Raw genomic sequence first — 14,196 nt, 5'->3', positions numbered from 1 at the left:
TTTTATAAAAAATCTGTCAATCTGCCGTAGATCAATCATCCTTGCTGAATGGGCGGAGGGGTGAGTAACCACAATCGAACTTAGCAGATAATAAAAGGCGTTCTATATTTACGTAAACGCATCGATTTGATGTTCAATATTGTTCTGAGGTATCTGACACCGTTTGATTGTCCATCTCTTTGTGCGCCCGAAACTTGAGTGACGTTGGAAAAGTACAAATGTCAAGTGGGCGGATTGCGGACTGCGGTTAACTTGCTCTATTGTTACCTCCGTAAAATAAACATTTCCTAAAGCTTATTAACAAGACTTACACAATAAGAACAGAGCATGCATAAGTGAAACCACTTAAACAGTATAATAAAAAAACTCTTACTTGCAAACAAAATGTTCCAAACCCAGAACAAAATTTAAAATTATATTATAACCTTCTAAATCGATAAATCCATGAAAGTAAAAAGCTCTACATGGATAAATGTGACATGTTCACATTCGTTCATACTGAACAGAGAATAACTATTACAAACTCAAACTCAAACTCAAACATTCATTTATTCAATTAGACTACTATTTAGTAGCACTTTCGAATCGTCATTACATAAGTATTTTTAACATTTACCACCGATTCGGAAAGCAGTATCTATGGAGAAGAATCGGCAAGAAACTCCATAGTTGCTCTTTTAAATCATGTCAATATTACATAATATGTAACTTATATCTAACTACATAATAATATATCATAATATGCCAAAGAACTGTCCTGTGGTTTTTACGCGACAACCCTCCATGGGTCTTTATCGTCCATATATTCCTGAATACTGTAGTACGCTCTCTGAACTAGTACATTTTTTATATAAGTTTTAAATTTAGAACTACTAAACTCTTTAATATTGTGAGGAATTTTATTATATAAGCGTATACCTTGACCCATAAATGAATTTTTAACTTTAGCTAATCGGAAAAATGGCATTTCAATTCTATTCCTGTTCCTTGTGCCATAATCGTGTCTATCTCCTACTCTTGTGTGTATGTCGGAGCTTTTGTGTACATGCAAAATATTATTAAATATATACTGTGATGGTACAGTAAGGATACCAGTATTCTTAAAATGATCTCTTAGTGAGTCCCGAGCACGTAAATTATATATAGAGCGAATGGCTCTTTTCTGTAATATAAATATAGATTCTATATCTGCAGCCTTGCCCCACAGTAGAATTCCATAGGACATAATGCTATGAAAGTAGCTGAAATAAACCAATCTAGCTGTATCTTCATCGGTGAGATGCCTTATTTTTCGGACTGCATATGCAGCTGAACTGAGCTTACCTGCAGCGGTGTTGACATGGGCTCCCCACTGTAGTTTCTCGTCCAATGTTAACCCTAGAAATACAGTAGACTCAGTAGGATGCAATACCTCCCCGCTTACAATTACTTAATACCTCTATATTCATCGTGATTAGGACATCAATAGCCAATAAATATACTAGACAAAGAAATTATCCACAGAAACATAAGAAAGAAAAAGCTTCCAAAAAGCCACTTATATCAACACATGTTATTTATCACACAACACGTCTGGTCGCAGGTCAGTTTGGTCTCAGTCCATTTGTCCATACAACACGAGTTCGTACTCAGGAGATGCACGCGAATGCCTCCACGTGTGCGCACGCTCCGGCGCGTCCACGTGCCGCGTTTCCACAGGTAATGCACGCAGCACGACGCGTGCCGATAACATTTTGAACTACACCTTAGAGCTTCCTGGTGTTCATATGTTCTGTGTGCACAACTTTTTATGAAATATAATAGTTTATGCACAAACCTATTTGAGCTGATGTACTTTGTAACACATTTGTAACATGTAACTTAGCAGATTTTCTGCAATTATATGGGGAAACAAATCCAAGGGAATAAAATATATTAATGTATGATATAAACCGTTCTGGAGTAATAAGTACCTACAATTAAATTTCTCGATACATTTTTATAGAACCAAGAATTCAGCACTTACATGAGATAAGATTTAAAATAAAACAGAGTGGATAAGTTTGGAATTCAACTACACATGATTTAGATAAACAGAGGTACAATGTAATAATTACAATGCTATTCCTTTTAAATTTACCATAGAATCCAACTATAAAAACGGTAAAAAGCTATGGATGTTAACGGATTTATTTTTAAGCCCTTAATCGCATTGGCACCCGTGCACTTTATTACCGGCGCAAATCCTTCGAACAACCCGTCATCTAACGTATTGTTATTCCCAATCAATACCTTTTGACAATCCACTGATTCTAAAGTGTTTTAGACAAAAACAAATACACGCAAATATCGCTGTCGGCTATGGAAGCACAATTGTATTAACAGGAATAGGAGAAAGCGCGCAGCTTCTCATTTTGAGAAGCAAATTACATTTTAACTATACTCATTTACAGTTAAAATTAATGAACATTGAATGCTGATACACGTTTAGTCAAAATACTATTCGCACACAATTAACGATAGATATCACAAAGGCACGCGTGGACATTGTCCTGCGAAACCAATGGTCAATTCATCCCAACCACGGTATTGAGCATCAGAACTATTACAATAGTATTTATCAATTTCAATATAAAATAGTCAGGGGTACGTGATTGATCATTGAATATCTATGAATACCTTCTAATTTTTGGTTAAAAGAATGCATGTTTGTACCTATCGTTAATATTTATATGGTCTTTCCACGGTGGCAAAGTAATTTAAGGTTATTTATAGTTTGAATTCTTCTTTGTAACTTCAATGTATTACAAATTTGCCGTTGTTATTAGATATCTAATTTACCGTCCGCAATAACTATAACCATAGATCTCGAGTTTACAAATATTTTCCTAATAACAATAAACATAAAGTATTCGCGGTAACCCTTTCCCACAGCTCTAATTTTACTAATGTGTGTAAGCAGAGGGGTCAAAAAGTATTGGGTTAAACGCATTTAAACGTTGTTTAACATTCGAATTTACAAATTAAAAGATAAATACTGTAATAAGAAATGTCAATATTGAATGGATCTGTTATAGAAGAGTCTCCCTTTAATAAATGTTACAATCTATGAGAGCATCTAAAATCGAAGGTATTTGAAAATGTGCATATAACGCTTACAGTAAGATAGATGCTATTTCCTAGGAGAGGGTGTAAGTTATGTGTAAATCTGACCAATAACTACGTTTTTTTTTCTTGGTTTTTGTTCGAAAAGCGGTGTTTCTTTTATAAAACAGACCGAGATAACCATTAAGGTTACGATGAACCATCAAACCACAATTCGCGATAGAAAAAACTTAAATAATGAAAGTAATCATTAAATTTAATGTTTATAAACAATAATACTGGCACGCGTCATCGTTCGGGATATAGCACCAGAAACAGGCACGAAACCGAATCCGTTCACATGATGTCCGCTGTCACAATCGTAGCTAATTGCGCATAATGAGCAGAGCAACGAATGCAATATGTTTTTTGCCATTATTTATGCCTTGAACGCCCTGCCGATTTGGCCACCCTTCGCAATTCGCGGGTTGAAATAAAATTTAATGGTCCGTCGGGTGCGTTTTTAAGTTGTCTATGAACGTATTGTGATTTGTGAAATATCGGATTTCCGGGTTTTATATGATCGTTTTATTTTGTGATAATATTAGTTAATATGGAAACGCATCTGCCAATCAGTGAAATGAAAGAAAACTCAATTTTGCCATAGTTTAAATAAATTTTATATATATAGACATAGAATGGTTATGTTACAAATCTATCATTCATATAAAAGCAATATATATAAAAGAGTCATTAAAAAGTCCTTGTTCTATCCCTGTAGCCACACCGCACACAGAATCTTCCTTTTCAGTTATAGGTAGGTACACTATGCATAACTTATTATACATTATATTCCGGCGACAAATAACTATAAAATTGAATGTTATTAGTTTGTAGTATCTATAAAATCATTTTTATCGTGAATCTCTACAAATACCTTCCATACCTATTTGCAATGATCAAAACAAAATTCTGTCATACACGTCATCAGATTAATTTAACTCATATAAAAGTCCAAACATTTTAATAGTACCTACTCTTCCCAATTTCCCACGCCTGACCACATGAACTATTAGAGTCCATTAATTAATTTTGCCAATCAAGGTCGGTTCCCACGTCATGATATCGGGAAATCACGCAACATCTTTATTCATTTATTAGATTATTCGACGCTCACCTCTCCGCCCTTTGTTTTGGGGTGAGCGTTAAATGGCCTGACCATAATTACTTTTGGTGTTATGAATCGTCAATTTTAACTCTCATAATACACCCCATTACTTACCTACGTGTGTGAATTTTTATATGGTTTAATATTTTACACTATTTTAGAGAACAATAGCTCAATCTTCGTAATAAAGCTGAGTAATTTAAATTACTATAGAGCTATTACTATGTTCCACTTAATTTACAAATAAAATTAACGTGAACGCAATAAATAAACACAAATTTCATAGTTTTGAATCAACAATAGCCAAATATCTTCAACATAGAACAATTTGTATAATTTGGACATAAATCAAAACATTTCCTTTGAATGCTCCGGATGTGCAGCGTGTTGCCCATGTTTATGCAAAATTATTCTATTCTGGAAATTTAAATTAGCAAATAGGAAGGGGTTCTACAAATAGCGTAATATTGTCGATAACTAACACTCGTGTAACAGAAATATATTTCGAAACATTAGATTGTTTGAATATTAGTAAGGACATTGTATTATACATTTTTACGTCGAGTTGTCTATGTTTACGTGGACCATACGATAGATTATCTCCAACTTTCCATATTTATATGAAATTTTCCAATTCAAAAATGTGTTTTTTTACATGTATACAATAGAGGAGCGCTTGGCCACGATCTCGCCTGATGGTAAGCTGAAATGTGGCCTAAGATCTACGAAAGACTACACGATATTATCTACCAAAAACTGCTGTAGCAGACTCATCAATTGTAAAAAAAATGATTGAAAAATATGATTACTGTTTCTCAATCCAATGATTGAGAAATATTCTACAGTACGTTTAAAGTTACAATTATTTTTTATCTATGCTTGTAGTTGTCACGTGCTGTGTGTAAAAAGAAGGTAGAGCCATCGCTATGGCTACGCGATCGGCGCACGCGCGCCCGCATATTAAGATAACGGCTGGTAATAAATTAACGACGAACACACGGCTTTTCACAATAAACTTTGTCACTTTTCACCTTGTAGCTTTGCTATCGATTTTAAGGTATATTTTATACGTTTACGACGAATAGATATTTTCTAGAGAATAACATAGGTACTAAATATTTTTTAATCTCTAATAAAATATAGGTAGTTTTATAGGAATCCATAATGTTATACTTATCTGTTAACATTTGCGGAAAAGGGATGACGACGGCAGATACGATTAGAACAAATGTAGCAATTATCTTTAAATATATTGTTCCAATGTACTCTCCAATCGCCACATAAACTTATTCTGTAATTGCGCTGGAAAAACAACTGTATCATATATTAATACAATTTTCACAAAGAACGTGTAAGAGCCAATTGAAATCCAATTACGACAGTAATAATTATGATGTAGAGATTCTAACTCTTCCATTAAAAGTAACTTAATCATTCAAAGTTCATAAAAAGCTGCTACATCATACTCCTACATTATTCAAGCCGTATCACTAACAACAGACATGACACCCGGCAAAGCTGAAAATTAAATCGGTATTGCGCATTTCCAAATCGTCATTCGTCACAGATACAGGGTGCGAGGTCAATCATAAGCCCATTTGTTGTGTGACAGTTGCGAAATACACCCCCGCATTAACGTATTTGCTCGGAAAATAGTTGTTTGATGAACTCTCTTTCATGTCGCATCGTCGGAACGCGATTGTCTGCAGATTTGTTTAATTTGATCCTTTGTTTGAGCGTCGCTTGTGTGGAAAGGATTATGGCGGGATCAGATGAGATCCGATCGGCTGGGGTTATCGCAGTGTCACTGACAGCGACCTGCGCTTGATTTGCGAATCTGTTGGGCTCCTGTTATAGCTTGATATGTTACTTTTTGGTATAGAGATACACCGCATTAGAAATACAAATACGAATGTACTATAATTGTGCTATATAATGATATCATATAATGATTATGTAGAGGCGAATATTAATATGTAATAGCTACTTATACAATTAATACAATTATGATTACTACACTTTTAGTCATCATAATTGAAAACTTGGATGAGGATTCATAAAAAATGAATTTTTATCGTTTTGATTCCTAACTTCTAAATTAGGTACTCTATATACCTAGATACCTAGAAAGATACCAATGTACAGTTGCTGATTTCACTTTAAACTTACTAAAGCTGATTTAGTGAGTTTAAAGTTCAACAACAACAAATTTAACTCCATAAGGTCAACTACCATATTTGCAAAGGTTTCTTAGGTAGGTGTTTGTTCTCTACCTTCCCTACCACCTTTCGGAGCATTTACTTTTACGAATTTAGTGTTATCATTTGAATGGGTAGGAATTATGTTATAAAACGTACCTACCAATAGAAGGACATGTTAGCGCATTACCTCACTCGTGAAAGATAGAAAATAAATTCCAACGGTTCCAATTTTTTTTATTCGTACATGAATATTTGAAAATCTCAGTTAAAAGAACATATTGTGTAGTCTACTGTCCTTTTAATATCAACATAGAACCAATGGAACTAAGGGCATTCGCATATATATGTACCTACATAATATTATGTATTATGCATATGAATTATGAATGATCTACCTACAGTCAATAATCTTACTAGCAATTGATTCAGTCGCAGTATGAATGGTGAACCTATCATCTTATTCTGCGAAGGAATTGTTTTCAATTTTGCGGATTGGCGACTTCCGGTGCAGTGAGGGGACGCAAATTGCTAATAGGAGTGCAATTTATTTTTTATTTGGGCGTCAATTGATAGCGAGGCGACGGAAGCAGAGCCCCGCCTCTAGATTAGCAAAAAGGTTTTATATTTTGCGGTGTAAATAAGATTATTATGTATTGCCGTAAATAGAAATACTAACAGTCCAAATGTGACATGTATGTACATACCTATTTTATAAGAAAGTTCAGTAAATGATTTTTATTTATTTATATACCTAATAGTGCTATAGCTACCAAGGATTTCATAAATAATTTGTACCTAAGTATATGGCATCTACACGTTTTACATTACTAAATGCCGACTCTACATTATATCAAACACATTATACCTATTTTAAAACAAATAGTCAAGTCAAGCTGTGAAATATTTAATGTCTATTAACTTAAACTCACCAATCACATTTGTGGAGGTAATCTTAGAGGTAATATTATTATGTAACATGTTTATTTATTAATGTTTTGTTGGTTTCAGCAATGATATATACCTAGACTCTACATTGGTAGATATCAAATGAATTAAAACTTATTGCCAACAGAAAAAAAGCCTTATAGGTAGGTACAACTTCATAAACTTCATAAAATAAAATCATCTTAGCTTATTGGGTATGTTTTTAAGATTAGTTAAAGGATATAATATTTCCAAGAACGTTAATTTCGAACGAGATTTATTTTCATCAACAAGCCGACGGAATCATCAACTGTATTAATGTACCTAACTACTGTTTCAAATCCATTCGGAAGCTGCTTCAAGTGTAATTTTGGGAAAACCTTCTTAAATAGTCTAGAAACTTGTAACATGCTTGTAACAATAATAATGAGATTACTTACATCGTATTTAAACAAAAGATATTGGTGTTGTTAGTGATTAAATAGGTATAATCCGACTAAATAGTTTGTCGCCACTGTGGTATTGTTTAAAGGATTATAATGTGAAATCAGAGAAATTATCTTAGTTTTATGGTGCTTTCTTCTTATGATAAAATACATGTAACGTCATGTTGAGGGAAAGTTTTTAAATGCAAAATGTACAGAGAGATTAATTTATTGTACCTAAACGGTACTCAGTTTTTTATCTTTAGGTACCTATATCCATTTTATTATATTTTCATACATCATTTTAGTCAAGGATTTCAAGTATAATCAAATACCTATCTAATAATTAATTAAAGTAAGCTTAAACAAAAATAAAAACAACGCTTCTTACTTAATTCTTTAAAAATTAAAATATTGGCTTATGAAAGGATTATACGTATTAGCTCTCAGTTTTAGACAACTGTAAATTCTGTAAACCATAAACATGCGAAGACTTAGCGCTAAGAGGATTATGAAGGTCCCTTCTTAGGTATTAGGTACCTAAATGATAATTTAAAGTAAGCAAAAGAAACTGATTCGGTTAAGAAATACGATTAAATAAACTTCCCTATCTTTGTCTTTAATTCTAAAAAAGTTGCTTGTAAAGTTTACTTTTGATATCAGCCCATAAAGGACCTATATGCAGTTTGGTTCTTATCTATAGGTCCTGGGTCCTATAGATAAGAACCAAACTGCATATAGGTTTTTTATGCTGCGATAGGGGAGCACTTGGCCACGATCTCGCCTGATGGTAAGCTGAGATGTGGCCTAAGATGGAGCGTGCTTCCCTAGAATGTACCTGTTCACTCTCCTCTTGAAGACCCCCATATTGTACTCATCGGGGAACACTGCAGATTCAGGAAGCATGTTCCAGTCCCTAGCGGTTCGAATAAAGAATGTCGATCCGAACCGCTTAGTTCGGGTACATGGAACGTCAACCATGTGGCGATGCCTAGAATCTGTGCGCCTCGACGAACGATGGAAAAACGGGGATGGCGGAATTAGGTCGTGCAATTCGCAGCGCACTCTCCAAAGTGTATCCGGTAAAAACCGATAGACTTATTCCGTTTTAAAAAATGGAGGTACGTAGGTACTCGATACCTAGTTACTGTATTGTGTTATGCATCCAGGTTTAAAATAAGTTACTGTAAATAGTTCTCTAAAATTCTGAAGGTAAATACCAAATTTAAAAACAAACCTAAATACAAAAGAGAGTTTATTGAAATTTCATTTTACTATCCTAACCTTGTATAAATATTGCGTTTTCTAATTTTTATCAAGTTTAATGAGCGAATACACGTAAAAGTGTAACGTGCGCGCCCGCATCTTTTTCCCTCTTTCAATCAGCTTGCTTTCTGCATATCTACAAATCTATTATAGCTTTGTATCCCCACAATTGCAGTTACATAAATTTAGCACTTTAAAAACAATTTAAAATGACGATTGGTATAACGGCCAATGTATAAAGTATTATTTAATTTACATTATGACATTTTATGTTTCTGATTTTAAGTGCCTCGTTAAATTAAGCAATTGGTTATCTAATTACAATAGGTACACCAAGTAAAAAAAACCTTAAAAAATACCTATTTAGATTTAAGATGTTAGATTAGGTACCTACATATTAGGTAGGTAGATACCTACCTATACAGTATACCTACACGCAATACCCTACCGAATTCCGAAGTTCAAGAGGAATAAATTTTAAGTATTATACTTAATATTATAAGATACAGAAATTTACCACAGATAGCATTTACCCATAATAAAATTCAATATAAATGTCCCTTGCACACTAAGATAAATTGAATGAAGCAAACAAAAGGTATATTAAGTCGAATGAGTTATCTCTACCAATTAGGTACAATTAACTCGTACAAAAATCAATACCAACCGAACCGATAAGTATGTAACTAGGTGATGTATCACTGAAATTTCCCAACATCGCCTTTTCCTGAAAAGCAACAGCTCGTTCCCATTGGTCGAGAGATTGAAACGACATACGTTTTCCCATTGGCTAGTGGGCGGGCGTATTGCATTACTGCTTTCTGATTGGTCGAGGCACATTACCCTACAGGAGACGATGGTGGGGAGAATCATCCCTGTGTTTATTTTTGTTGTTAAAGTCAGTGAGCTATGAGCTTTCAACGCGTTGACTGCATGCGTGCTTTTGCAGGATTTGTTAATAGTTATTGATAGTTAATACGTGTTGTGCGTGATTGTGATATTGGTTGTTTAAGGACATTGTGTTTATTTCCTGACTCTACATTTTTGGAGATGGTTATCCTGTAAGTATAAAGATTTTATTATATTTTTGTATGTATCCCCATACAAAATGGGTTTGAAAATATGTTTTTTTTTTATTGAAATCAATTAGATTGGGTTAGCGGGTGAATTTTAGTTTCTCCTTGATAGGTTTTAAAATAAGGGCTTTTATTCGTAGAAAGTTTCCTTGTATTTGCAATGCTTTAAAGTACAATGTATAATAAATATGGATACCTATAAAATATACCGACGTCGGTTGAGAGGTTTTTATTTTAACTAGGTAAATTAGTTACAATTTGAAAATGATTGCCGAAATTTAGGTAGGTAGGTATTTATGTAGGTACCTACACAATACTACAGAGTACAAGAATGCTATCATGGACTGTTAAAATTTAATTAAAAAAAGGTGTGGATAAAAATAGGTTTAGGTATTTGAAAAAAAAAATGCAATTAAAAACATAAATAATAAAAAAAATACTTGAAATTTTACTCTCAACGCGCCTAAAGACGTTTCACTTCAAAAAAAATCATATGTTTTATGTAGGTACCTACTATTTGCATAATTAAGAGAGCTTATTTTTATTTTCAAAAAGGGGTTCTTATTCCGAACTCGACTTTATCTTTGATCTATTATCTTTTATTTTCTTCTTGATTATTCTGCTAATCATCAATCGAAGTTAATGTTTTGCAGTGTTTTTAAGAGAGCTTTATGAATAAGTATTACCTATTATTTTTTTTTTATTTATTCACTTGGTTAATGGTAACAAAAAAAATGGGGGACCATCATATGATAACTCACACGATGTTAACTTTTTTGATTTTGTTGTGCAAACAGTAGTTTTAACATCTCTTCTTAAAATGAATTAATTATCATATCGATGGTTGTTTTCATAAAAATACATAAAAAATATTGTAACTTTCAATCAAGACATATATTTATATATTTGAATTATATATTTGAATGCATAATTATAAGGTACCTATCTATAAACACAATTAATGATCATAATTAAGTTCAGATAGATACCTACTACCTACCTATGTGCATTAAAAGTTTAAAATAGTAATTCATAAAATCTTATAGTTATACATAAAAACTTATTTTAATCGCACTTATTAACAGCTTAATAAGAGCTTTATTCTCCCGCACTAAAATTACTTAAATTATCTTACTCCCAAGTCCCAACCAGTCTCTCGTTAGGCACGGTCTTTTAACTTGTATTAACTGAAACAACATGACTCAGCGAGTATATTGAAATCGCCCGGGGTTGCTTGAAGGTGTCGGGGGACGGCAATTGGTTTTAATTGAAACTCATTGAAAACGTACAAGGGAACGCTACATAAAAAGTTCCTAGACGAAAGTTCAATGTAAAGCTTTGTGGTTTGTGTTTAGCGATTTATTTGTTTTTAGGGAGCTTTACATGTAGTTTTATTAGGAAAGCTAGTACATAATTAAAATGTTGTTTTTAATATATTTTATGACTATAATTCAGTACGAGAGCAAATATATATGGACATTGATCTCTCTTAACATTTGACATTAATTGACCAATTTTAAAAATTATAACTGAATAGATGTAGAGTTAATAGTGCATACCTATAATCGATGCATTTTGCAATCAAATAGGTATATATACCAATTCATTGAAAATTGCTGTTAAAGTAGGTAATTCGATTATTTTATTCCCAAATCTCTCCTTTCAATAAAACAGGTGAACATTGATTGTACAAAAATCAACAAAAAGTACAAACATAAAATCGTTTCAGTTCCTTTTGAAATCGTTTCATCCAATTAGATTGTACTGCCCCTTCTCAAAGGGCTATTCTAAAGCAATTGGCTTAACGAGAGTTGTAAGGGGGAGCTTTCTTAACGATGTAACCGAAGAGGGGATATCGCAACATTTCGATGAAAGATTTTATATTTTATATTATAGGTAGCATTCGTAATAAGAACCTACCTACAACACTTATTCGTAGCTTAGTTAATTAAAAATTTAACATACTAATTAAGGTTAATTATACGGCTTTAATTAACCAATATAGGTGGCCTTTTTGATTTAAATAAATTTCAAACGAATGTTCACATAGTTAAAAAAGTCGATTTGAATGTAAAGTGTATATCAAACGATAATGAATAAATTGCGTTTACTTTACCTATCCATTTTTTACAGCACCAGGAGTGCGGACATGTCAGAGGGACAAGCCACACCCGAGTGGGATATCAACGACGCTGTAGTCCCCAGAGTGACGCATTTTGACACATTCGGCGAATGGTGCGACGGCCACGTGAGAAGGGTCTATCCTCCTGGCTGTGAAGAAGCCAGGAGACATGCATCAGGATGGGCAATGAGGAACACCAATAACCATAATGTACATATCTTGAAGAAGAGCTGTCTAGGCGTGCTAGTATGCTCCACGAGGTGTCGACTGCCCGACGGCTCGAGGGTTCATTTGCGACCTGCAATCTGTGATAAAGCTAGAAAAAAACAACAAGGTAATTAAATCTATAAATCAATTTTGCAATTTTAGACTAGACCACAATTCGAACTATACTTTTGAAAACATATTTTCAATCTAGAATGTGTAGAATATTAAATTAAATTATCTTTTAGGTAAACCGTGTCCAAATCGCCTGTGCAACGGCGGAAGATTGGAAGTGCAACCGTGTCGCGGACATTGCGGATACCCAGTCACACATTTCTGGAGACATACAGAACACGCAATCTTTTTCCAAGCCAAAGGATCCCACGATCATCCCCGACCAGAAGCCAAAGGTGCGAGCGAAGTGAGGCGGTCGCTCGGCGCTGGCAGACGAGTGCGCGGACTGGCTTTATTACTAGCCAGAGAAGCAGCAATTGCCGACAAAATATTAAATGTTAAGCCAGAAAAACAAATGCCACAGAAAACAAATCCACATCTTCAACCACCTCCGCTGATACCAGACAACCAAAGAGGTAAATATCTATTATATAACAGCTTATTTATTTAATTAGACTTAACAAATTATAGAGAGGACCCTTGCAAGTAATTTTACAATCATTAGATATTATTGATCTGATCTGATTTTATTATCGATATCCTTAGTCGATATCAATTTAGTATTTTGAATTGCATTAAATACACTAAATAGATTAAAACAATTAACTTTCGTCTTATCCAAATTATAACGTAAATGTTCTCTTGCAGCATTAACATGTACTTGCGGTCCATTCGAGTGCAACTGTCGGTGGCGTCCTGAAATGTCAAATGAGACATTTACGCCCACAACGTGGCCATCGACTGAATACCAACCCTACAATACTTACATCGCACCTTCAATACAAACCCCACACCAACAGCAACAAACGTACGACCCTAGTGCATTGCCCTCTGATGACATCTTCCATCCTGAAGAAATATTCCAATTAGACCAACCCATACGGCTCGACTTCCCAATGGAAGAAAACACCTTAGAATCTCCTCCTACGTTCGCCGATCTAAACAGTGAAAACTCTAGACCTGAAGATTCATATTGGTTCGAATGGCAACGAGCCGCTGGAGGATCAGAGTCCAGTGAAACATCTTCACCAGAGCTCTTTGGGAATGGATACCAACAAATGGAACCGTACTGTGATCAACAAGCGTACGCGCATCAACAGTTTTACCCCGAAGAAGCGCAGTACTATCCCGTAGATAATACGAGAGAATCCCCAGTCATGGAAATGGAAGATCAACGGTATTATAGGTACGGTCAAGACTGTTCACAAAATAACCTAGAGATGCAAGGTTGGAACTACACAGACTGCGCCTTCACCTCGCACAACATTCCTGAATGCAAACAGTACTACGACGTCCAACACCCGCAATCCGTAAACGCATTTAGTGGTCTTTTATAATTCGCTGTAATTAGAAAAAAATATTTGTACATAGCTTGTTAATAATAATAATTGTGTAAATTGTAAATAGAATTATTTCTTGTTCTTGTAAGGCTTTGATTTTGTGTTAACTATTAAGTGATGTTAGTTCCTTTTTCTGGACCCTTCATGTTTGTTATTGAAGCTGGATCGAAAATGAATTCGTTATAAGGAGAAAATAAAAGCGCATTTTTATAAAATGTCTATTTATTGTATAT

At 34.1% G+C, this 14,196-nt stretch overlaps 1 protein-coding gene across 1 annotated transcript; it reads left to right on the top strand.

Moving 5' to 3' along the window:
• The first annotated feature begins 9,963 nt into the window (after positions 1–9,963).
• LOC149490654 (uncharacterized) lies at positions 9,964–14,131 on the top strand. Its single transcript, XM_089706843.1, has 4 exons — positions 9,964–10,108; positions 12,257–12,579; positions 12,698–13,039; positions 13,272–14,131. Exons 1-4 carry the CDS (start codon positions 10,098–10,100, stop codon positions 13,958–13,960), a joined length of 1,365 nt encoding a protein of 454 aa, XP_089562969.1. The 5' UTR covers positions 9,964–10,097; the 3' UTR covers positions 13,961–14,131.
• Positions 14,132–14,196: the final 65 nt, after the last annotated feature.

This window comes from Colias philodice, chromosome 2 (assembly GCF_061535455.1).
Source record: "Colias philodice isolate Cphi_HAF_F1 chromosome 2, ilColPhil1 Martin Lab GWU primary, whole genome shotgun sequence".
Classification (NCBI taxonomy): domain Eukaryota; kingdom Metazoa; phylum Arthropoda; class Insecta; order Lepidoptera; family Pieridae; genus Colias; species Colias philodice.
This window is presented reverse-complemented; position numbering and strand designations above follow the sequence as displayed.